We start from the raw sequence: 26,660 nt of genomic DNA, 5'->3' as shown, positions 1-26,660 counted from the left end.
GTTTCAGGTTAAGAACGGACCTCCAGAACAAATTAAGTACTTAACCCGAGGTACCACTGTATTTAAGAATAGGCTTCTTTAAGAACTAGTAATAGTCTGAACTTGGCTGATTGAAGGTGCTATCAAAATTAATAACCAATTTACCAAATTTTCAATAGGGCTATACTAAATATGGACAAAAGTTGATTAAAGAGCTAATAAGTAATATTGGTTGGTTAGTCTCTTTTAACTTAATATCTTTGCTGTGTGTAGGTCTGTCCTGCAGCAAGAATTGATCTTTTGCAAAGCTGTGGTTTGCAAGCTCTTCATCTCTGACGTTACCCATTGCTGGATTTGTACCTTGCTCCCAAGAGACTGAAAGGTAAGGGATCCCTGCAAATAATCTCACTTTGCTTACAGTTTATTTTTGTTAACAGTTGTGCTTTGCTGTAAAGCACAATCCAAACTTTCCATATTACCTTTTTCTCCTGTGTTGAAATAAACATAATGGAAAAACCTTCATATAAACCAGGCATATCCAACTTTTAAGAGACTGAGATCTACTCCCACTATTAAAACTGGCAGTGATCTACCAAAGTTGTTGTGCTTTTGGGGGGCGGGTCCAGTGATCTACCATGGACACCCCGTGATCTACCAGTAGATTGTTGGACACCCCTGATATAAACTATTGATGTGGTAGGGGGAGAGTTGCAAGACTGCTATGCTCCTTGAGATTCTAGCAGATGCTTTATGAAAGTCATTCATGCCACAGTTATGCTATGATTTTTACAGATGGGACCAAATCAAGATGACATGTGGGAGCAGCATTGGTCTGTACAGACCACGCTTTTGCAAGGAAGTTCCCTTCTAAATCAGCAAGTATTCACTGCAGATTTCCCCCCAGTCTCACTAGCCTTGAATTACATTACATTCCTGGACTAGGAAAAGCCTGTTACTTAATGCTAATTCCTGGAATTCATGCCCTAGAGTCGTTCAGGTACAACATGTACTTGTTCTTCTTTAATCTTCTCTGAGTTGGAGGCACTTTATTCTTTTGACTTTTGAGTCGTTTGCTGGGTTTAGCAACTCATCGGAAACAAAGGCAATAAGCTGTCTGAGCAGGGTCCACGTTGACATTTGGTGTGTACAGATTCCATTTAATGATGTTATTCTCGTTGTCAAATCCCTAGTGATGGGACCACCATGGCAAGAGCTCAGAAAAATCCCAACCCCAACAAGGTCAAAACCTACATTCTTGTTATGGTCAAAGAAGTGTATCAAGACAAATAGGCAAGAAGTTCTCCTGCTTGGCTAAGGATTGGACATGATACCCACACAAATCAATATCTGCTGGAGAGAGAGGTCCTGTCAGTGTACCTCTCTGTTAGTTCATTTATGTATTAGATTTCTCACCTTTACTCCAAGGAGCTCAAGGTGGTGGCATACATGGTTTTCCGCCTTCCCATTTTATTCTCACCACAGCCTTGTGTGATAGGTTAGGCTGAGAGACAGTGACTGGCCCAAGGTCATGGCTGAATAGGAATTTGAACACTAGTCTCCCAAGTCCTAGCTCAACATTCAAACCAGTATTATCACATGGGCTCTCTGTAATAACTATTTCTCTAATTATATGTTGCTGCAATGTCCACTTTGGTGGGCGGGCAGGGATACTTAGCAAACTTCTCTGATAATTCAGCCTACTGCTCTATGTATGAACTTCACTTCATTTCTTGATGAAAACATTAATATGCATAGTATATTTGCATTTTAAAATACTATTGAATTGTTTGTGTAATAAAACCTTGGCTGAATTAATAAGATCTGACTGTTAATTGAAAGAAGGATGTTCTTAAGCAGAAAAGATAGCTAGAAACAACAGCTCAAGCCAGGATGCTAGGTGGTTTACAATACTTTATACATCTGTTCTTATTTCCTGTTTTCAGAGCTAGTAGCAACTATTAATGGATTTCCATCTTTTCCAGATTATCTCATGAATTGAGCTTGATTACTTTGTTTTGTTCTCCATATTCCACAAGAAACTCTGTAATCTTTAGAATGGCCTCTCTTATCTCTAAATGACTGAGAGTTATCCTCTGAGTGGGAACCTTGGTCTTAAATACTTCATAAAGGGAACAAAAGTCAAGTGATTGTTGCTGATTATTTTTATAGGTGTTAAAGGTGCTATTTACATTCTTGTTTGTCCTAACAACCAGCTTTGGGTGTAGGTTGCAGTTTTCCTTTCATAGTTTAGGAATTGTGGCTGAGAGCTGGTGAGTTGCTTCTTAGCTAATGAAACACAGAAACCAATGTTTTGTGTTAATGGGATAAATCAGGCCACAACTTTGTTGGTTACAGATGTGAGCGGTTTTGGCTTAGGCATTGGAACTGAACCGACTATATCTCTCTCCTGCCCGTCATGCAGGTAGTCTCATATGGGTCAACCACTGGTAGGGGGAGCCCTATTGATGTACATAAATTGTGAGCCCCCCCCCCCCGGGTTCCCGATGGAGTCGTGGCATGGCTCTAGCCCATACCCGGGCTTCGGACGGGAACCACACCCCCGGATGCCTTTAACGGAATACCCTTAAAGAAGAGGGGCAGCTGAAGGCCACAACCTCCCCTCCCACAAACCATGTTTACAAATGCCTAACCGCCAAACCTTACAAAGTTGTGACAATTGCTACAAGGCAGGCGAAAACCATATGGCTGGTGCCAATTTGCTAAGTGGGAAAATTCCTACCTGCCCCCCGCGAACAGGCAACCAACCGTAGTCCATAGCAAGGCCAAGATGGAGAGCGCATAAAATTAGGGCGGGGGGGGGGAGATCCGGCGCAGTAGACAAAGGAGACCGAGCCCAGGCAGGCAGAGGTTTATATCCAGGTGAGCCATGCCCCCAGTTGACCTGATTGGTCGGCCATGGAACGTGACGCATCCGGGAATCCCAATGATGCAGGCGGCATCACCACGCCTCCCCCTGGGAAGGGGAGCAGTCTTGCCACCTATGGATGCCACTTATGCCACCTATGGATGCCTGTTCTGAAGACAGGTCTTAAAAGTCCAACATCCTCTGTCCAGAATTCCATACTGGGTCTTGTGGCTCTTTTCATATTTGCTGAAAACAATTGCTTGCATTTCCCCCTCCCTCTACAAAAATGGTTTAAAAGACAAGCGCGTCTGCAGAGAAATCTGGGACATTTATTCACAGTGTGTACATGAATGTGGGCCTGAGAGTCTGCTTGTCTTAGAAATACCTATTAAAGTTATTCAAATGGATTGAAGTATGTTGTATTTCAATGCAAAGTTTTGTTTTATTTAAGTAATATTGTTTAAAGGCTTTTTTATTTTAAATGGCTTGCTCTAAAAATTAACCAATCTAAAAATTAACCGATTAACACACCAGAATGGCAGTACGTGAGCAAATATGAGTTAGCTTAGTTGCACAAAATAATTCTGACAGAAAAATAGGACACAATCTAGCTGTATTTATGCAATTTTCCATTGTGTGTGTGTTTTAATACAAGCAATTTAATCACATGTTTTAACTCTTAAATTAGTGAGACTGATCTACATTTGATTGATTTACATTTGCCTTGATCATTCTCTCAATTTTCGAGTAAGCCAGTGTAGTTCAATAGAAAATATTTTTTCGTTGCTCTTGATAATGTATTGCTTTCTGTCAGTGCCTGCTAAATCAAAAAAACCTATTTTATAACCTTGAATTTCTCAGAAGCAACATAATACTGACCACAAAACTAAATTGGCTCATCATAATCTATATTTTAGTAGGATGTTTAAAGCAAGCCTCATAACTGAATTTTGAAGTGCTTTGTCACTTCAGCCAACACAAACATGGGTGTCTCCCTAACAGGAGAATTACATCACAGTGGCTTTATGGAAAAATGGGAGAGCACATACAATTGAAACATAGACTTCTATTTTAAGATGGGAACTATTGTAGGTGTATATTATTTAGACTGGGTATTGTATGTTGACAACTTGAAACGGTATCAGCTTTACTAATATAATAACAATCATGTTCTCTGTGACTAACAAGGGACCTTTTTTTTTTTATGCTAGAGAAAGATTGCAATAACTACTGGCTTTTGAAAGAGAGAGGTAGCCATTGATACTTTGCTCCAGTTTGCCTTGTTGAAATCTGGGATCTTTAGTCCTAGACACAACTTGCCCTATAACTTCTTCAATCACTTTCTTAAATGTTGCAGATGGAGCTTCTACCAACATCTGTTTACATTCCTCAACTTTTTAAGATAAAACCTGGAGAACAATTCTGTTAAACTTTGAAAGAACCATTATTTTAGTTTGCCCTGATGTAACATTATTTTGTGATTGTGGCTGTCTGACTGTTTTTCGTTTTCCTAATGGAGCAACTCAGTTTTCTGCATATTTTTGTATCTGTGTTGTTGCTCTAGATGCCTGCATATAATCATTTAAATTTGACCTAGTATAGCACTGCCTTGATCTATTTGGTCATACTTCTTTAAATGCCTTACTGTACAGAGTAGGTCTTAATAAGCTTCCTGTTATAGTAGCACAAGTTAAACAGATAATTCACCCACTTTAGATTAATAACAAAACACATTTTAGGTATTGAACCACCACTTTTGGATGGTGATAGGAATATTCTTGTTCTTCAGAATTACCTTTCTATTATAAATATATAAGGCTATTTAAGAAACTAAAAAAGAAAGAAAGATAAATTTATTGGGGATAAATTAAGCAAAATGGTCAGAGCACCAAAGCAAGAACCTCAAACTGCTGCCTCTAGAGCAACTCACTGGAGATAAGAGTCATTTGCACACTGTCAAAATGCAGAGAAGAGGAGCAGAATTGCACTCCCTGCCTTAATGTGTTGACACCACCTTTTGTACACATGTACAAATTTATTGAATTTATATCCTGCCCTTCTTACCATAAGGGCCAATGAAGTGTCATATGAGTAGGTTGTGGGAGATTTTAGCAGTCAAACCTAGCTGTATTTCAATAAAGTATTTTACCTGCATTATCTTACTGCTGTTGCATAAAGGAAAATGCATGACTGTGACCACAATTAAGTAAGTAAAGCATATTTAAACTTACTTCAAAGTGTGGTCTGCTTCAGTACATGAGGGTGGAGGAGTCAGCTGCTTCTTGCAGCTGAATATATTTAAATGTTTAATAGCCTATTCCTATGCTTCATTAATCTGTCGAACAATGGGATTCAATACTCTGCTACTAGGGCTCTCTGGCTGCTAGCCCCGTGGTTTTAAAAATAGGCACCACCAGCCACTTTTTTTTTGTTTGTTAACCCACACACGTGGGTCTCTAGAAGAGTAAATATAATTAATGTATCCTCTTACCAATTCCCATCACAGGTAGGGATTTAATTTTGAGTAAACAAGCATACATAAACAAACAAATGCCTGCCTGCAAGTTTCAGCAAGGAAGTTCCTATCTCATCTTGGCCACAGACTAACCATGTGGCTTTAGGCAAACCTTTATTTCTGTGCCCCTATCTGTAATGTAATAATAATACTAATCTATGTTATATTCCTCTTGTAAGGATTAATAAGAAAATGCATGAAAAGCTCTATGAATATATCATATATGTTACATAAATAAGTTACAGTAGTATTTTGTTATTTACCAACCATGTTTTAGTGATGGTGGTATTTTGGAGTTAAAAGAACCTAACACGACTGGTACGTTTCTTATGTCTGTATATACAACCACCAAGCCTTACTATAGCCACGCTGCTATTATTCTTAAGACTTGACTGCCCTCCAGTTCCCAGGACATCTCACTTGTATCATCTTCACTTTATACAAACATGGAAAGATAACCTTTATTTAGAAAATCATTAAAATTTAGTTTGCAGCCATGATTCAAATCAGTCACCTGCTGAACTTTTTGTTTCATTTTATTTAAGGTTTGCATGATGGAATTTAAATTTACACAAGAGAGGCTGCATGTTTTAGATCAATACTGCTGACATTTTCTACATTTTGCTATACCTGGTGTGGTGGTCTTGAATTTTTGCCTAAAGACAACATATAATGGATGTCAAGGAAAGCTGCCCAAGTGTTAGCATCCCCAGCTCTGATGAACACAGAGTGAAGAAAAAAAGATTTACTGTAAGTATGTGAGCATAAAGCACTTTTCTCAGTCAATGGGGGCTTATTCTTGTGCTCCATTTCATATTCAGTTAATGGCGTGGTTTGGATGGAATGTTGAACCATTATTTAGCACTATGTGAGCAAGCCTTGGGCTGACATGGTTTGCCCTCCCTTCCTGCATGAGGAAGAGATTAGAAGTATGTGCTCCCTGTTTACACATCCAAATACTGTGGTTAGCTTAAACTAGGCATAGGCAAACTCAGCCCTCCAGATGTTTTGGGACTACAACTCCCACCATCCCTAGCTAACAGTACCAGTGGTCAGAGATGATGGGAATTGTAGTCTCAAAACATCTGGAGGGCCGAGTTTGCCTATGCCTGGTTTAAACGGTAGTTTATTTAAACAAGCCAGAATCAAAGCGTCGTTTATTATTTTGGCTTGTTTCAACAAACCATCGTTCAGATTAACTCAGTTCAGATGAAACAAGAAGCAAGCCTGATGTTGATTGATCCCTTAAAACAAAATATGTTTAGTGTTGTTTCCAAATCATGCCTATTAGCATATATGCAAATTTGGGTGTGAAGGTTAATGTGTTAACTCTGATTTTATGCATATTGTAGAATTTAGTACACATAAAAATGTGCATCCCAAGGATATTGTAACACTTATGTTGTTAAAGGCTTTTAAACATCTGAACTGCATAGCAGATCAAATTTATGTAAGTTGCTGATCAGCATTATAAAAAGCAGAAAGCAACAGCATAGACAGTGGATCTTTTTATTTATTTTAAAAACCCCATTGAATGCAAACACATTAAATTACACTATTTCCCCTCTTTGTTAGTCTTGGTGCCTTTTGCTTCTGTTTCCCTTTCATTGTTTCCTGTTCTTTCTCCCCACCCCATCCCAGTAGCTTCTCTGGATGTGATTTGTATTTTTATTCTGTGTGTAATTTTGGCATTGGACAACCTTCTGTATTTTGTTATTGGACTAAACAATATTTCAATAGTATTCTTCAGTAGGTTTTGGAAATTGCTGGATTGTAATGACAACAACCTAGTACTTCTTTCAAAAACATGGTCTAATTTTGTTTTGCTGAGCAGTTTCCTCTGCAGCTGAATGATGTTGACCATCATAACACTCTTCCTACCCTCTCTGGCACCCCCTCCATCAATAGAATGCAAATATATTGTAGCCGTCTCTCCTTACCTCCGAAGGAAAATACTGTTCCTTGATGTAGCCAAAGCAGAAGTCTTGTTAGATCAAAATGGAACTTAAAAATGGGCCTTGTTATATCAAAATGGGACTAACAGGAAGCTTCAGGATTGTAATAGGTGTGAAAAGGAAAATATTGAGTGGACCAGTGAAAGAGGAGATATTTAATACTTTCATCCTACACCATTCCTAATTAACTCCTCCCACAAGCTGCTCTTAGAATTGAGTAGAAAAAAACAAAGCATGACGGGCACACCCTTTTTCCCCACTGCAGGTTGTTTTGCTGCCTGGAGGGGTAATTAAAGGTAAAGGTAAAGGGACCCCTGACCATTAAGGCCAGTCGCAGAAGACTCTGGGGTTGCGGTGCTCATCTTGCTTTACTGGCTGAGGGAGTTTGCGTTTGTCTGCAGACAGCTTACGGGTCATGTGGCCAGCATGACTATGCTGCTTCTGGCGAACCAGAGCAGCGCACGGAAATGCCGTTTACCTTCCCGCCGGAGCGGTACCTGTTTATTTACTTGCACTTTGACGTGCTTTCGAACTGGTAGGTTGGCAGGAGCTGGGACCGAGCAACGAGAGCTCACCCCATTGTGGGGATTCAAACTGCCAACCTTCTGATTGGCAAGCCCTAGGTTCTGTGGTTTAGACCACAGCGCCACCCACATCCCATGGAGGGGTAATTAATTTGGGGAAAACTGAAAAGGATTAGGGTCAAGGTGTCTCCTTTAGGACCGCTGAAGGAAAAGTGTTTCCCATTCATAACATAAATAGATAAGAAGGTTGTAAAGGCTAAACTATATTTTTATTTTGGAAATGAAATGTGAGTCCTCTGCTTCATATGGATTAAGGGATATAGTGTTATATGGATTGACTAATTAAGAGTGAATGTCTTCTTGATAGTAGGTAAAGAATAGTGAGGACAAATACATTATTTACATTTACTTACAACATGCAAACACGAAAGGATATTTTGGTAATTGTTGAGTTCTTATATTTGTATTTGAAAATGTTCTTAAAAACATCAACAACAAACCAAAAGCACACAATGAATTTAGAAACAAACAAACAAACAAAAACTAGAGCTCCTGTGGCCATATTAAAGTGAGGAGGTAAATAAATCCATTGGGAGATCTGAGTTCACATAACATACATTATGGCCTTCTAAATTGGTTTCTTGAATTCCAAAGTAAGTGCAAACTCAAGATTTAATAGGGTTTTTTTTTGTTTTTTTGTTTTTCATAATTCTTTGAGAACCAGAGGGTATGCTGGTTCTGCTGTGGAATTAATGAGCTGCACTTCCTGATTGTTACTAGCAATAAAGAATTTTTTGGGGATAATATCTTAAGAGGTTGGGCTGTCACCTGATTTAAGAAACCTTGATTAGTAATATGTGTTAGTTTTTACTGAAAACAAAAACCCAAATAATCAACACATTCAACCTGCTTTTCTCATTTGCATACTTATATTTTTACTTTGCTGTATGATCATTATGTGGCAACTCATATAAAAACTTAAATTATGATGGTGTAGACCAGCCTTTCTCAACCTTGTGTCCCCAGATGTTTTTGGCCTGCAACTCCCATGATCCCTAGCTCACGGGACCAGTGGTCAGGGATGATGGGAGTTGTAGGCCAAAAACCTCTGGGGACACAAGGTTGAGAAAGGCTGACAGTACCTAGCAAATAGATGGCGTGAGACAACAAAAATGATTTTTATAATTGCACATACTATACATCAAACTCTAGTTTAGCTTTGTGTGATAAACCTTGTTAAGCTACTTCATTATAGTTGGAATCGTTGGGAGTTTCCATTTGGCAGCAATCAATATGCCATTAGTAACACATTACCAGCTACTCCAGTTCTTAATCTGTAGTATTATTTATACATCTTAACCTGATTACTTCCTAATGCAGTTCGAGTTCACATCCAGAAATGCTTATCCAGAGTTTCTTAATCTGTAAACATTTCCATCATTTGTGTTTTTAAAAAATCCATTTTTCTCCCATCCTTCTTTTTTAGCAGTTTGAGTAATCCAAACAGTGAATCTATTGTATACAGTGGTACCTCGGGTTACATACGCTTCAGGTTACATACGCTTCAGGTTACAGACTGCACTAACCCAGAAATAGTGCTTCAGGTTAAGAACTTTGCTTCAGGATGAGAACAGAAATTGTGCTCTGGCGGCGCGGCGGCAGCAGGAGGCCCCATTAGCTAAAGTGGTGCTTCAGGTTAAGAACAGTTTCAGGTTAAGAACGGACCTCCGGAATGAATTAAGTACTTAACCCGAGGTACCACTGTATTGTCTAGTGTTAAATACCACTGGGTTAATAGTAGTAGCAGTAATAGCACTATTCAATTTACCATGGTTTTTTGTTATGCTTATATTGGCAGAAATAGCCAGAATGGATGTGAAAATAAATTGCCATTGCTTATTGGTTAGATGTTTCCCCTGGTGTCCTTTTGCCATGTATATGTACTGAATATGTATACTACTATGATTTTTTCCCCTGATTTGCAAGTAGCTAAGAATAGATGACCATACAAAGTAGAATTTGCCTTTAAAAATGTACCTAGCAAAGCTATGTGCAAATTAATGTTTCCTTTGAATCAAGACTCTCCGTTGTAAATTTGCAAACCATACATTTAATATAACATGTACAGCTTTGCAACATCTAGTCCTGCCCACTATAAATAGTGGCTGTTCTAATTTCTAGAGAATATGTTATCTAATCATGCACAGTTCAGTTATTATGGAAGGTTACTGTTCATGCACTACATTCTTTTTAAGCAATTGCTTAACTACTGTACATTTTCAACCTTTTCGGGATAAATCTAACACAACTCTATAGTTTATATCTGCAACTTTTCACTTTCATTAATGTTTAATTTAAAAGCTACTCCTAGAAACATTTTGTTTCCCTGGATGTTAGGCCCTGGAAATATTGTAAAAGTGTGTTTTTACTGGCATAGATCAAAAAGTATCTAGCACAAGTGAAAAGGCATATCCATTTGTACAAGAGAGGCCAAAACCTTTGCTGACTCTCCCACCCTTCTGCAGCCTCCACACCTCTCTAATGATTCTCCAGCATTCAAGACTGACTCTTTGATGAGCACCGTGGGAAGAAGGAGAAAGGAAAATCCCATTCCATAAGTCATGTTTTTCTCACGGGTCCAGGGATCCAAAATACTTAACAGGAGATAGCAATGCTGAAACATGCTGTTCTATATATGCAATTTTAACAATAAGCTCTTATTGCTGTGGCATTTACTTGGAGCCACTGTTTTGGGTGTTCTGCACTGACGCTCTTGGTATCTTCATGTTGAAAAATCCTAATGTGTTCAGCAGCCCTGTATTGGAGAATGCAGTGTGCTTTCAGGCTCATCCTGTAATTATGTATAAAACTCAGGCTCAAAGATTTAATAGGTAAACGAGCAACAAACGTACACAGGTTCATTAACTCACAACTGTGTTATTTTAATCTTTGCATTTCTCACTAATTTTACTTTTGTATCCCTACAGGTTTACAAAGTTTTGGTCTCAGTTGGCAATAATGAATGGTTCGTCTTCAGGCGATACGCTGAGTTTGATAAACTGTATAATACAGTAAGTAAAGGGAGTCGTGCTAAAATTGAATCAAGGAGTGACCCTCTGCCAATACAACTGTGCCTGGAAGGTATCTATACTCCAAAGTTAAACTACCTGTGTGTTTTATGTATTTCAGTTAAGGAAACAATTTCCCACTATGAACTTGAAGATTCCTGCTAAAAGAATATTTGGAGACAATTTTGATCCAGGTAAGTCACATAAGTTCTTTTCTTCTTTTATTGCTCTTTTTAAAAACAGTGTCTGCAGAGGCTATTTTTAAAGCCTACTAAATGGTTGGAGTTAGATACCATAGGCCAAAAGTCAGTGGACTTTTTTGGTTGCTTTTTGCCTTTACGGGAAATCCTTGCCTCTTAACTACAACTTGCCAGTAATTTTCACATGGTGTAACTGGCGTGCATTGATTGGTGAATGTATGTTCTCCATCTTTCAAAATCCACAGAGTATTAATTCAGAGTAGCTGATTGCCAGAGTGCAGTGTCTGATTTTTTTTCCTTGGAAACATTTGTCTGTACAGTAGAGGAAAACATTAAGCTGATTTACCTTGCAATCAACGTCATACATCTGCTTGTAGACCTGAAAATACACTTGCAAGAAAAGGGATGGGTAAATAATGGGAGGACCACAGGGGTTTAAAAATCCCCAAGCTACAAGTACAACATTGCACATGCGACATTTGGATTTTATGTAGAAATGTATGATGAAGGCGATGGTGAATGTATGGCATTATGGGCTGCATCTCCTGAACGTCCACATACAGATGGTATGTAAGCGAGATAGCAAGCACAATCTTGACAGGTCTTTTAGATGTGACCTCCCCTGCCCCCCTTTTGAAACTCCCCTGAGAATTAAAAGCAGCTTTTCACTCAGCACAGGATCGGGCTAGAGTTCTGGGGCTTGGGGGAGAACGGAACGAGGTATTTTTGGCATGCAGGATTAGTTGCATCATTGTATGGCTTGTGGATGAAGGTGTTATGTTTTTCCTGGCATGTCTATATTCTAAAGTTCTGCTGCAAAGTAAGAAATGCTATTTGTGTTTATAATGCCAATAAACTCTAACATAGTGTCTGTTTAAAGTTATTTTTAATAGTAACACAGTATGACTGGGTATTAAGAGTTCTTAGCTTTTGAGCCATCTGATCTGCAGGTACCACATACTTGTAGTGCATAGTGTTTGTTTATCGCCCTCCTCTTGGGGCACATTTTATGTTGATTCTATGTGGACTGACATATGGCACAAACCCTTACCAAGCAAAGGGCTGGTTTGACCTTTTAGTCTCTCTGCACAAATCTGTGATTAGATCCCTTGAAAATCTTGGTTCAGTGCTGGCTTCATTCTATTTATAGCTTAAGACTTCTGAAACAGGTTGAAATCAAGACTTTGTTAATCAGTGGAATTCTGCCAACTCAAGCGCATTAAGGATCAGGGGTTGTTGTTGTTTTTATTTAAAAAACTCTGATAGTGCTTAATGCAGCAGGTTTCATGCACATCACTGCCGTTCATTTGTTATATTGTAAGTGGTATATTCTGGTCCATTGTGGAATGTATAATGCTAATAAAATATAAGGGATGTAAATTACTTTCCATTTTAGCAATTCTGTAAGCAACCAGACCAATTTATGCTTACTTAAACACAAATAAAGTTTCTGTTATATCTTCTCAAACCCAGCTGTCAACCTTGATTCATTCAACATGTCCTTTCTACTGCATATATTATATCCATACATGTTGCACCAGATTTCTTTCTTTGTTAAATTTTGTAAAGATTGGATGATAGGATAATAAATGGGTAATCAAGCAAGTATCTACAGGGTAGGGAGAAGTATGTTGCGGGAGGTGGAGCAGGCCAAGTAAGGGGCACACAGCACAGGCACTTAGCGATTGTGCTGAGTGCCAGACCCTCCTCCAACTGGGAAATTGCAGTTGTCATATAAGTCAGCCTTTGAGACTGCTGCTGCTGAATGCCAGGTCAACTCTGAATAAGACCTCCCTCATCCGTGATCTGATTGTGGATGAGCAGGCCAATCTGTTCTGTATCACTAAGACTTGGGTGGGTGAACAGGGTACAGTTGGCATCACCCAGCTGTTCCCCACCCAGTGCAGTATCTGGGTAGACTTGAGAGTTGGGGAGTTGCTGTGGTCCCTAGAATTTTTTTTCTCTCTCTCTCCAGGCCCTCTGTCCAGTTGGGGGGGGGGGGATCTAGAGTGTGTGTTCCCAGCATTGGACAATCAGGACAGATTAGAGAATCCACTGGTTCACCTCCTGCCACCCTTGCCTTTGCTGAAAGAGCTGGTCTTGAGGATTCCAGGACTGCTGGTTTTGGGGGACTTCGACATCCATGCAGAGGCAATCGGCAGCGCAGGACTTCATGGCTGCCATGACGACCATGGGGCTTTCCCAACATGTCATTGGCCCAAGCCTTCTCTCCTCCATTTTAATTGTCTGAAACATTTGTGGAACTAAAACTTGTTGTTTGAAAGGATTGGTGCGTATTCACATGTATTTGTGTATCTCTTATTTTTTTTGTAAGACCTCTTATTTGTCTGAAGACCAGAAGCTTCTTGCAGTATGGTCTAGTCAGTTTCACCAACCCATTGACCCTTAGAGGATACAGTCAGGATAACAGGAGCATGTGGGCCTTTGTCTCTTTACATTATGGAACTGATTAACACTGAAGTAATCTGAAAAAAAGTGTATACTTCAATAAAAAAATAAAATCTAATGTATGGTCCTTCCTAATTTTCTTTCAGATTTCATTAAGCAGAGAAGAGCAGGGTTGAATGAATTCATTCAGAATTTAGTACGACAGCCAGAACTTTGCAATCAGTAAGTTAACACACACATATATTTTCCTAGAAATAAGGGTATGTTATCAAACGTATAAGGAAGCTAATAAGGAAGCTATTTACAAATTGCTTGTAAGTGCTCCACTATAAGCAGATTTTTAAAAAAAACTGCACCTGTGACTACCAGATGCTACACATGCAAAAAGGAAAGGCTAATTGCCACGAGGTCGTCCTTGAAAGTATTTCAGGGGCATCTGGCTGACCGTGATTAGACAGAATGCTCAACTAGACGGACTAGTTTGCTCCAGGAAGGAAGGTCTAATGTTCATCTGTCATTGACTTCCCTAAATAATACTTATTATGAGATTTTAAAAAATCCTACCTTTCCATCCCAAAGGAAAGTTCTCAAAGCTGTTAATTTCATAAATATAAAATTATAATTAAATATTGTGCATGCCTTTGATGATCATCATTCAAGCCTCAATAATATTTTGAATTTACACTTTATCTAAATAGAAGAAACAGAGGTTTCCAGACTGTGCAGTTTCACTAGTTGGCAAAACATGTTAGCACCTTAAAGAATCTGAAAAGAAGCCCAGACATACTGTTTTTCTTAGCCACATGTCTCTATGCAGAGTTAGATGTTCTTGAAGAGCTTCAATAAGATTAATGAGGGTACAAAATTTGAGCTTCTCTGACTGGTCCATCTTCAGAGACTGATTCCAGAACTTTCTGAGGAATTTGCCTGTTGATTCCAGCCTTCCTGTCACCAGCCTGGTGGCTTAATGAAATTGACAAATGTGGTCTGGCTCATGATGCAATTGAATTTAGACATTGCCTTATCAGACAGTGGTCTTGGGCGTGTTCCTGGTTTTAATCCAGAGCTCTATTATATGAGGCTGCTGGAGAGATGGGAAGAAAACTTGGGTGAAGTTTAAAGCTCCATTTTGATTCTGTGCTAAGGTGGTAAAAAAGCCCAAAAGTTGTCAATTGAGCTTTCATGTTAAAATAAATCTATCTCTTAAACATTTTATCAGATAAAATCTCTTACATCCACCCACACAAATTTCGTGAAGTCTGAGAGCAGTATCTGAATTATCTGCTGGTCCACTCCTGATAGGTATTTTAAACTCCTGTTGTCCAAGGATGTGGACAACATGCTTTAAAGATTTGAAACACCCACTCTTGTTCCCTGATTTGTAATCCTCCCTGGGCCATTTAGACTTGATGCACTCTTGAATTGGCTATTGCACAGTGCTCTACACTGAGCTGCCTTTTGGAGACTGTTCGGAAGCCTCAGCTACTGCAGCATGCTGAGCTTCTCTTGAGAAATATGGGTCATGTTGTTCCAGTTCTGGCTCAGCCATGTGGGCTTCTTTTAGTTTCCAGGTCCAACTGAAGGTGCTGACAGCAGCCTTTAAAACCTTCAAGGTCAGAGGCCTGTATCTCTCCAGCAGTGCCTCTTTCCAAATGTACCTCCTCATGTTCCCTGATTAAAGGGGGAGGCATTGTTATTATACCCATCCACAAGGGATATAACAATTGTACCAGGCATAGGCAAACTCGGCCCTCCAGATGTTTTGGGACTACAACTCCTATTATCCCTGACCACTGGTCCTATTAGCTAGGGATGATGGGAGTTATAGTCCCAAAACATCTGGAGGGCCGAGTTTGCCTATGCCTGAATTGTACGAATACAGAGCAGTACCTATTCCATGGTAGGACATACGCCAGCTGAGGCAGGTTTGGCAACTTCCTGGGTGACTTCCCTGTAGCTTGTTAACTCAAAGCTTTTTCTTTCTTTTTTTTAAGAAGGCTTTTAGCAGAAGAGTTCATTGACTGTGGCACTAGCTTTTGCTGCTGGAGTTTCTGTTGCTTTGCATTTGGTTGTGTGCAATTTTCTCTGTGCTAGTTTAAGTTTAGTTTTAATTAAATTAGCAAATTAGAAACAGAAAGTGACACTAATGCTGAAGGTGTTAGAAAGGAAATGGCTTATTCCAGGTGGTGTTCACAAGTTATCCAATTAGTATACACTCTAGAAGTGGAAGTGGAAATTTGGTTCTAATTAACAAACTCTGAAATTATAACATGGAAATTGAATAAAAACAGGGAATAATGCAGTTAGAGTCACTCCCTGATTTGATTCAGTTTCCATTTTACGTAGTCATTATAGTTTCTGCTCCTGTTTTATTTCTGCTCATGTGCAGATAAAATAGAAATTTGGTAATGTTTCTTTCTGAAAGTAGTGAAATAGAGAAGCTTCCTCTGCTCACACTGAAAAAGTATAAATGTACTATTATTTATAATGGATGGATTTAATCACCCCTTTTTTTAGCCCAGATGTCCAAGCATTTCTTCAGATGAACAATCCAAAGCACCATTATGATCCATCTGAAGATGAAGATGAAAGGAACAGTCAAAAGGTAATTAAAACTTCTGGGTTCCTTCCTAGAAAGTGTGGATTCTTGTTGTACAGTGCAGTGCAATGGAAAGTAAAGCACTGCTTGTATCTCCTCATCCATAATTAGAATTGTAAGTCCACATGATATTTCATATAATTCCATTATTTAAATCTTGGACTACTTTCTATTCTACTGCCTATTTTATTGTCACACATCCTGTGTTCTAGTAAAGATTATGACTATTATATTTATAATATTGGTTTGGATCCTTTGGTCTTCCAACAGCCAAGTCACAAGCACATCCAGGATGTTAAAATAGTAAACATAGCAACAGCAGATGCTGCTTGCTTATCATCAGAACTGCTTCTGAGATTATCCTAGTTCTAAGGAAATACTCAAGGCCAACTCTCTCACTACTTACTTTAAAGCCTTGTATACATATTTTGTTCATCTATTATGCAGTGCTTGGTGTACAAAGTGCTGTCTGATCTTATAGAATCATTAGTCATACTTAGTTAGGGTAGATCTATTGAGATTGATGGGTCTGCTCTGAGAATGTAGGAATAAATGTTCTTTCTAGCAAATAAAAATAATTAAAACCTTGATATGACTCTTATTATTCTTTTGTGTCCTCTTTCTTTCAACAGCTAAACTCTACCTCACAGAATATCAACCTGGGGCCATCTGGAAATCCTCAGTAGGTTTTTAGTTAAATATAAACCAAATGTTAGACTGAGTTTGTTAACCATGAAAAAATTCAAGCAGCTCCATGCATATATTTGCCCTTTTGAGAAGTTTTAGAAGAAGTTCCTCCTTCTCAAATCAGTACCAAGAGAATATTTCTTGTGAGTTTCGTGCAAACTAAAGGGGGAATGACAAAGTTCTGGGAATCTGGTGAAACAAATGTTGAGGAAAAACAAGCAAGCAAAACCAAATGTGGAGGACAGTGATGAATAAAAGCAGGAAATGCTATGTGGATTGGTTGTTGCTCAGAGAGGCTGCAAAGGAGTAGATGCCTGATGGCTAAATGGGAATTGTGGATGAGAGTACAGATAATATAGAAGGGATGGTCACTTGGAAGAGAAATAATGATGGTTGGAATGTGTGCCATGTCTGTCACTGGACTGCTAAATAAAACCATGGCTACTGTCTTACCATCTTGACTACTTTAAGTAACCCTCTTTTCCCTCAATCCCTTCCAGTGCTAAACCAACAGACTTTGACTTCCTGAGAGTTATTGGGAAGGGCAGCTTTGGCAAGGTAGGCCTAATTTTAATTGTTTTACGTATTCTTCTGTCATACTTTTCCACCTGAGCTTCTTCTGTGGAGAAATCCACTTCTGCTGATGGCATGAGGTGAGGGATTATAGCACATGTATTGCATACAGGGAGTTATATGTTCAATCCTTTACATCTCCAGTGGAAAAAGGAATAGCTGGCAGGTGATGAGAGAAACTTCTGCCTTAGGTCCTGGGCGGCTGCTGCCAGAAAGAGTAGCAATAGGGGTCTACATTTTAGAATTAATTGATTTTAGAATGTATTTCAATTAATTGATTGTGATTTTATGTAAACTGTGTTATTTTTACTGTTGTTAGCCACTCTGAGCCCGGCTTTGGCTAGGGAGGATGGGATATTATTATTATTATTAATAATAATAATAATTACTATTATTACAGGGACAGATAGTCTTGATAAAGGCTGCACCCTCTGTGTATTTGTGAAAAGCTAAGAAGTTGAAATTTAGTGGTGTTCGTTTACTTTTAGCACCTTAGTGCAAGAACAGACTTTCACACTGTATGCAAATTCTTCTTCAGGTTCTTCTTGCAAAACGAAAACTGGATGGGAAGTTCTATGCCGTTAAAGTGCTGCAGAAAAAGATTATTCTCAACAGGAAAGAGGTGAAAGGAAATTGATATTTTATTTTTCCCTCCCAGTTACCAAATTGTTCCTATTTACTTATTGACCTTTCACTTCCTTGCAGCAAAAACATATTATGGCTGAACGTAATGTGCTGTTGAAAAATGTGAAGCATCCATTTTTAGTTGGATTGCAATATTCATTCCAAACTACAGAGAAGCTTTACTTTGTTCTGGATTTTGTTAATGGAGGGGAGGTAGGTATATTTTTGGGTCTTTGTATTGTGGCAATGTGGTGCCCATTGAAATCAACAGAACCGCTAGTTTAGACTCACTTAGAAGCTGCAATAATGAACTGAGTCAACTTAATTCAAGATGGTTATATTGTTGCATCACTTAGATTCTGTAGCAAGTCTGCTGGAAATATGGTGTTGATTCTCTGCATATGGAACAAACAGCTCACGCCATCACAGTAGCAGTTTATATTAGCCCCACATCTAAACATAAATCTACCTCATTTACCAGCTGTGGCCTAAGTATGCTGGGTCTACAGATGTGACAAAATAAGGAAATGATTAAAGGAAGGATGTGAAGGATGTGAATGATTATGCTCACAGAGAATCTATTTTCACTGTTTTTATAGTTGTTTATAGGGAAATCGCCAGTTCTGCTAATCTATCATTAAGAATGACACCATCTATTTTGTTTTTAATGCTGCATTCTTTTAACTTGCACTCTGCATATTTGCAGCTCTTCTTTCATCTGCAAAAAGAGCGTTCCTTTCCTGAACACAGAGCCAGGTTTTATGCTGCTGAAATAGCCAGTGCATTGGGTTACCTACACTCCATAAACATTGTATACAGGTAATAATTTATAATAATTACAGGTAATAATTTACAACATTTAGTTGTAGGCTAAATGACCACAAAGCTGAATGCCAGCATTTTGCATTATTGTATGTGCATTTGTTTCTCATGCTCACAAAGCATGGTTTCCACAGAGGCTTGATTTCTTTTTAAAAGCTTATGTAAGAGAGTGGGTATTATTTGCTAAACGTGCTACTTACAATCCTATTCTGAACTATCTGTTTCTTTTTTTGTGTGTGACCAGGGATTTGAAGCCAGAGAATATCCTTCTAGATTCACTGGTAGGCATTAAATATATTTTCCTGTTGCCCCAGGTTTTATTTTTAATATGATCACTAACAACCTGCATTATTTTACAGTAAAATGTTTGTTTTCAATGCAGGGGCATGTTGTTTTAACAGATTTTGGGCTTTGTAAAGAAGGAATCGCTACTTCAGAAACTACAGCAACATTTTGTGGTACACCAGAGGTATGTAAATGTCTTTGCATGATCTAAGAAAATATTTTGCAGTGGATTTTGCAAAACCTTGCTGTGCTGGGGAGGAAGTGTTTGAATCAGTGGGTCTGTACCAATGTAAGAGACAAGCTACATGCTACTCTGCGCTGGAGCTCTTCTTGCTGAAAAGCAAACTCATAGGCTTTGTCTCAAGGGCAAAATCATTTCATCTGCTACGTTTTTTTAGTGGGGAAAATGTTAGTGCATATATGGTCCTTGTAGTGACAGCCGTGTAAACAATATTTTAAGTATACATTGTAAGAAAATGAACAAAGGCTAAACATTGGGGGGGGATGCTATTTTATTATTTATTTAATGCATTGGTACCCCACTCTTCAGCCAAAAAGGCTTTCGGATCATTTTTTTAAAAAGGAGGGTCCCTTCCCTCAGGCGGAGACTGGGGACAGCCAGGTACACATATCCTGTGCCTCAGAAGGCTAAGCTGGCCGGATGGTCCAGCCAGGCACTGGCTGCTTTTTTGTTTGTGTTTATAGCTTTATTCTAACAAGACTCCCATTCTGGGCCTCAGACAATCTCTGCACAGACCTGACTATAAGGATTCTTTAACAGTGGACCAAGCTTTCTAGAGAGCTTACAGAATCTTTTCGTTAGAACAGAACAGCAAAGGCAATGAGTGCACAGAAATGTGTTTCAGTGCTGTTATTAGTGATTTCTAATATTATGAGATTATAATCAAGACATTTTTGAGCTGCCTTCATCAGAGTAACAATACTCTCTCACACAATATTTCATTTGGCAAGAGGAGCTGTCTCTCTGAATAACTAGTCAAACTTCTTTTCCTCTATAGTACCTGGCCCCAGAGGTGATCAGAAAGCAACCCTATGACAACACAGTAGACTGGTGGTGCCTTGGTGCTGTTTTGTATGAAATGCTATATGGTCTGGTAAGTATTTTCATGTTTTTCACGCATCATATTTAAAGCAGTCCTTCCAGATGTCTCTGCAAAGCAATTGTTGTGGGGAAACAGAGGAGAATCTTTGTCTTCCTGTCCTATTGTGGGGTTCCACTGTTGGAAATGGGATGTTGGATCAGAGGCACTGTTCCTATCATTCACAATATTAAGAACACATCTTACATTCCATATTCATATTTATGAACAGGTTACTTGGTTTTGTTGGGCTTGACTGCCTAATAAAATTTGATAAATATTTAGCAGATCTTGTTGCATTGTCTAGTGCTGCTTTTGGTTTTATGTTGTTAATTTCCTGACTTTCTACTGGAAACAGATTATGTCACCCCAGCACAGATGGAACAGACAACTGAAGTGGCAATGATGCTATTCATTGCTAAATAGAATGGAATTAGCTAGAAAAGGCTGCCAGTGTCAATGTCCAGGACATAAGCAACATGTTCTCATTTGCTCTTGTATTTCTCCTGAATACTAGGGTAAAATGTATCTATTAAAGGCTTGTAATACTTATGCCGAAGAGTATGTTTTTTCTGCATTTAGGAGAATGCTGGGGAGGGTTACTCTTCCTCTTCTCTCTTTATTATAAAATGCTTTACTGACCTCACAAAAGGCCACACAATTGCTTGCACTATAAGCAATTTTTGTATATAGTTGCTATTTATATTGTTCTGGTGTATAACAGTTTTCAGCAAAATTCTTACTTTCAGCTTATTTCATTTAAATTACCACATATCTACCCCAGCTATTAAGAAGGGCTGATAGTACTTCATAAGCCACTTTATGAGTATCCAAGAGACAAGAACTCCAAAGTGGTGGTCAAAAAAGCCCCTTTCTTGCCTTTATATGACATGAACTTGCTACACAGATTAAACAGGTGTTCTTGACTATTCTGCCTTGTGATCTCTGAAGTGAACTCTGTCCAATCTAGCATGAGTGAACATTCCAAATTATTCATTTATCTACATTTCTCGAATAAGCCTAGTGATTTTTAGTTTAGCATCCTAATTGTGTGTTTGCCTTGCTCTCTCCAGCCGCCCTTTTACTGCCGTGATGTTGCTGAGATGTATGAAAATATTCTCCACAAACCCCTACATTTAAGGCCAGGCATCAGTCTTACGGCTTGGTCTATTCTGGAAGAACTTTTGGAGAAGGAGAGACAAAACAGACTTGGAGCTAGAGAAGATTTTGTACGTAATGTATCTGAAGAAACCAATCAATCAATCAATAGGCAATGTCAAGCTTAGAGCTATAACATCAATTTAGAATTCTAAATATTGACTTTCCTTAGCAAATTATCAGTTGCCAAGGCAATCCTAAAAGGTGTGGAAATTTATTGATAGGAACAATTTAAATAATCTGAGTCTGGCTACTGCAGTTGCTTTAAGTAAACAAAATGCATTTTCCAACTAGGACTATTTCTTTAGCTTGGCTGGCTCAGCACAAACTGAAAACATATGTAACACCCAAGTAGTTCTGCTTCTGTAGGATATTTGCCTTGTGAAATATACTACTCTAGCATATTACAAAGGTTTATTTTGTTGGCAGCAAAAGACTGCTTTCTTTATTTAAAAAAATATTTATTGAATTTTACAACAATTAATGATACAAATCTCATTCATCGTGTTATTTACAATTATTCTCCCTCCCCTCCTCTGGACTTACCTCAGCCCACCTCCCCCCGCTGAGTTATTTAGTTTTATTTATCGTATCCTGCTTTTCCTACACAAAAATAAAATCCCTTATCATTTCTCTAAAATATCTGTTGTTCAAATGAAGTTGTGAAAGTTTATTCAAATCCTGCCAGTGAATCCAGTCCATTCTGTTGTTTCTGCAAATAAACTGTAAATGGTTCCCAGAGTCTTTTGAAGTCCTTTTTGTCCTCTCGTAGTTTGTCTGTTAGCTTAGCCAATTCTGCATGGTTCATCAGTTTTTCTTGCCATTGTTCCTTTGATGGTATTTCTTCCATCTTCCAATATTGTGCAATCAAGATTCTTGCCGCTGTTGTAGCATACATAAATAATGTCCGTTTTTCTTTTGGTAGCTCTTGATTTGAGATACCTAACAAAAAGGCTTCAGGGTGTTTGACAAAATTCATTTCCCAATATTTTTAATGCATTTGCATTCCCACCACATATGATAAAATGTTCCTTCCTTTTCCTTATATCTCCAACGTCTGTTCTTTTCTTTCCTAAATATCTCTGCCATTTTCACTGGTGTGATATACCTTTTATACATCATTTTCATGTAATTCTCTCTTAATAGTATGCAATCTGTGAATTTTCTATCACCATTCCATAATTTTCCCCAACTTCAAATTGGATGTTGTGTCCCACATCCTGAGCCCATTTAATGATAACTGATTTAACCTCTTCATCTTTGGTTTCCCACTCTAATAAAATACTATATCCTTTTTTAAACAATTTAACGTTCTCTTCCACTATTTCATTTTTTAAATCTGGAGATTGTATAGCTAAACCCCTTTTTATTGTCTTCCTTAAAAATTTCATTTAATTGCCTATGGTGTAACCAACTTTGTAAATAGTCTTTCAGCTCATCATACTCTTTTAGTTTGAGTTTACCTTCTTCTTCTGTTAACAACTCTCTATATGTCAACCAGCTTACTTTTTTGATCGACTTAAGTAAAAATGCTTCAGTGGGTGATAGCTACCATGGTGTTTTCCGCTCTAACAGATCTTTGTATTTTTCCACACACTTATTAATGACTTTCTTATTATACAGTTTGAAAAGCCTTTATGTATTTTCCCTTTCCCATACCATAAATATGAGTGCCAGCCAAATCTATTGTTGTGTCCTTCTAGTTCTAACTCTTCTTCTTTTTCCAATTTTATCCAATCCCATATCCAAACAAGACATGCTGCTTTAAAATACAATTTCACATATGGGGGAGAAAAGCCTCCTCTATCTCTTAAGTCTGTTAGTATCTTATGTTTTATCCTTGGTCTTTTCCCATTCCAGATAAATTTTGAAATATGTTTTTGAAGGATATATTATTATTTATCACCGGAATCATCTGAAATAGAAATAGTATCTTTGGCAAAGCCCTCATGTTTATTGCTGCAATTTTCCCTAACAGGGAAAGATTCATCCTTCCCCAGATTTCTAGATTTCTTTTAATTTCATTCCATATTTTCTCATAATTATCTTTATATATATTTATGTTTCTCGTTGTTAACCATATTCCTAGGTACTTAGCTTTTTTATGAATTTCAATTCCTAACTCTTGGGATAGTTCTTTCTTCTCTTCTTTTTGATTTTTAAGAAGTAGCTTAGTTTTCTTCTTGTTAAGTTTAAATCCTGCTACTTGACTAAACTCCTATATTTTTTTCTATTACCTTTGGGAGAGATATCTTTGGTTCTTCTACAGTAATTACTAAAACATCTGCAAAAGCTTTTAATTTGTATTTATATTTACCTTTCCTAATACTTACTATTTCTTTATCCTCTCTAATATTCCTTGCTAAAACTTCCAGGACCATAATAAATAAAAGTGGTGATAACGGGCATCCTTGTCTTGTTCCTTTCTGATTCTCACATTGTTTTGTTATCACTTGATTTGCAATTAGTTTTGCTCTTTGTTCTGAGTAAATAGCTTAGACTCCCCTCATATATTTCCTCCAAATTCCTTCTCTTCTAGGACTTTTTTCATAAAGTCCCAAGAGATATTATCAAAGGCTTTCTCTGCGTCTATAAACATTAGGGCCGCTTGTTTTTCATTTCTAACTTCCAGGTATTCTATTATATTAAAAAATATTTCTTATATTATCTTTCATTTGTCTACCTGGTAGAAACCCTGCTTGGTCTCTATGAATATATGACTCTAAAGCCTTTTTTAATCTGTTTGCTAAGATGTACAATTTGTAATCATTGTTTAATAGAGAAATAGGTCTATAATTTTTAACTGACTCTTGTTTTGGAATTAGTGTTATATATGCTTCTTTCCATGTCTCTGGAACCTTCCCTATTTTTAGAATTTAATTCACCAGATCTTTTAGAGGGTTCACAAGCTGTTCAGTTTCTTGTAATACTTAGCTGATAGCCTACCCGGTCCAGGCAATTTCCCAACTTTTGCTTGACTTACTGCATTTAAGACTTCTTGCCCTGTTATTTCTTCATTTAATACTGCTAACTTACCTGTTTTTATTTTTGGTAAATTACTCTTTTTAAGATATTCCTCTATCTTTGGTATCTTTTTATATAAATCAGCAAAGTACTTGACAAAGGCAAAAGACTGCTTTCTGATCAGTATAAGACAAGTGTATATGTATCATACAATTGTATCTTGTATTTCAGCTTGAAATTCAGAGGCATCCCTTCTTTGAATCTCTCAGCTGGACTGACCTCGAACAAAAAAAGATCCCACCACCGTTTAATCCTAATGTGGTAGGTACAATAGTTCATACTTCAGTAAACTGGAATATAAGAACTCATTCAAGAAGTAATTACGGTGAGCTATAAAAAACAGCAGCAATAATTATACTCAAATTCAAATGCTTAGTTGGAAGGAAGGCATGAAAAAAATCTATCATGGTATCAAATAACTTCAAAAAGGAAAATATGCAAAAAGAACTTTGAAAAAAAAAGTTTCAAGCAGAGCTTTAAAGTAATCATAATGATGAGATATACTAACACTAGCAAAGCAATCCTATCAGGGTGTAAAGATCTGTGGTGGAGCTACTGCTATTTCCTAAGCCCTGCCCGCTTGTTCTGGCCAGGGCAGAAGGTATGGACAACTATTTTTATTTTTGGTTCCCTCCATTACTTCCACCCATAGAGAGGGAGGTGCACAATATCCTATGGACCCTGGGACACTCTCCCTGGTAAGATTGCACCATTGATTATTTTGCTGATAATTTGTTTTGTTGTTACTGAAATATGTAACACAAGAAGTAGAAACCATACCTTTTTCTTACAACAATTCTTACAACAATTTGTATGTTTTATTTCCTAGTCTGGTCCAGATGACATCAGAAACTTTGACACAGCATTTACAGAAGAAATGGTACCCTGTTCAGTTTGCATTTCTTCTGACTATAATATTGTAAATGCCAGTGTGCTGGAAGCAGATGATGCATTCATTGGATTTTCTTATGCACCACCTTCTGAGGACTCATTTCACTAAGATTTCTGGATGCTAAGAAATACTTGCAAGTCATCTTTAGATGGACTGGAATGTTTTGATTGTGAACGGATTCAAAAATATGTGCAACTAGTGCCTCGTTTGAAATGTTGAACAAACTTTTTCTGCTGTAATATGAGGAACCTGGGCATTTTGGATTACTTCCTTACGACTGTTACACCTGCTGTACAAAAATACTTTTTGAACCAATACTTTAGTTAGCTGTAAGAAAAGACATTTCTGTAAGAAAGGACACTGACTGTTCCCCCCCCCCCCCCCAGTTTACATTGATAGCTCCAAATTGTCTGTCTTTCAAAGCAGGACACTTTCTCATTTAAAGGCCTTTGTAAGCTCTCTAGTGACTTTGTGCTTGAAATGTTACTATGCAAATATTTTTGTATAGCACTGTTTTTTAAAGAAGATAAGCATACTCTGCACAATTTGCTTGTTCTTTAAGCCAAGGTGATTTATTGGTATCCCTTCTTCTTAACTCCAAGCAAGAATCTGTACAATATTTCCCATCTTAAGGCCAAACTCTGCCACCTTTAGTTATACTGGGCCCTGAATTGCAACCATTACCACTTTACTCAAGTAATTTGATACATTCCATTAGTAAAACCTAGAAATGTGCTCTCTAGGTTAAATAAAGGTGGAACAAATTAGCCTTAAGTATTTTTTTTTTATAACAATGCTTCTCATAATGACTATAACCTTTTTCCTCTTCTTGTAGAAGATAAATGGCTTTTTCCAAAGAAATATATAAGGAAAAAAAATGACTGCATTTGTAGAAGGGAAATTTTGTTCTTGTTCTTTAGAAAACTAATATATTTCAATTTGATTGTATTAAAATTCACTTTCATGAGATCTCTACTTTGATTAGTTCATTCTTGGATAAAAAAAAAGCTAACATAGTCCATTTGTAAAAAGACTGACTGCCACAATAGACACATTTTTTTACTTGCCCAACTCTCCTAAATCCAGTGTGGAACTTTGTGCTTGTGGCTGGGGAAAACAGAAACCTCAAAGGAATTAATTAAATATGGAATTTACAACTTGAAGAAAATAGTCCACATGACTTGTTTCCACTGTGGCCATTATTTGGATTTTTATACTTCCATCTAAAGTCTTGAATCATGAAAAGAAAATAGAGAGAGAGAGAGAGAGCGCAACAAACCCAAACAAAACAGAACAAAATCTGGGCACTAAGAGATCTTGCAGTATCAAGCCAATGCAAACAGACTGCAACTGAGTACCCTTAGTCAGATTATAATGGCA

The 26,660-nt window shown here is 37.8% G+C and overlaps 1 protein-coding gene across 6 annotated transcripts in view; it reads left to right on the top strand.

Annotated features, from left to right (window-relative positions):
- LOC308481271 (serine/threonine-protein kinase Sgk3) overlaps positions 1–26,252 on the top strand; it is a 59,428-nt gene extending 33,176 nt beyond the window's left edge. For 2 of the 6 annotated variants that reach the window (XM_081013513.1, XM_081013512.1), the window contains exons 2-18: positions 253–361; positions 5,906–6,110; positions 10,827–10,910; positions 11,029–11,101; positions 13,663–13,738; positions 16,034–16,121; positions 16,748–16,797; positions 17,303–17,360; positions 17,914–17,997; positions 18,081–18,212; positions 18,706–18,818; positions 19,066–19,102; positions 19,204–19,290; positions 20,126–20,221; positions 21,280–21,435; positions 24,560–24,649; positions 25,218–26,252. In XM_081013513.1, coding sequence (XP_080869639.1) covers positions 6,033–6,110; positions 10,827–10,910; positions 11,029–11,101; positions 13,663–13,738; positions 16,034–16,121; positions 16,748–16,797; positions 17,303–17,360; positions 17,914–17,997; positions 18,081–18,212; positions 18,706–18,818; positions 19,066–19,102; positions 19,204–19,290; positions 20,126–20,221; positions 21,280–21,435; positions 24,560–24,649; positions 25,218–25,388 — 1,473 coding nt within the window. In that variant the 5' untranslated portion in view covers positions 253–361; positions 5,906–6,032 and the 3' untranslated portion in view covers positions 25,389–26,252. Of the gene's footprint in view, positions 1–252; positions 362–771; positions 855–879; positions 977–5,905; positions 6,111–10,826; positions 10,911–11,028; positions 11,102–13,662; positions 13,739–16,033; positions 16,122–16,747; positions 16,798–17,302; positions 17,361–17,913; positions 17,998–18,080; positions 18,213–18,705; positions 18,819–19,065; positions 19,103–19,203; positions 19,291–20,125; positions 20,222–21,279; positions 21,436–24,559; positions 24,650–25,217 lie in introns of those variants that run through there. The other 4 variants (XM_081013514.1, XM_081013515.1, XM_081013516.1 and 1 more) reach the window with 4 other exon arrangements.
- Positions 26,253–26,660: the final 408 nt, after the last annotated feature.

The sequence above is a fragment of the Podarcis pityusensis genome, assembly GCF_964106645.2.
Source record: "Podarcis pityusensis genome assembly, chromosome: 7".
In the NCBI taxonomy this organism is placed as follows: domain Eukaryota; kingdom Metazoa; phylum Chordata; class Lepidosauria; order Squamata; family Lacertidae; genus Podarcis; species Podarcis pityusensis.
This window is presented reverse-complemented; position numbering and strand designations above follow the sequence as displayed.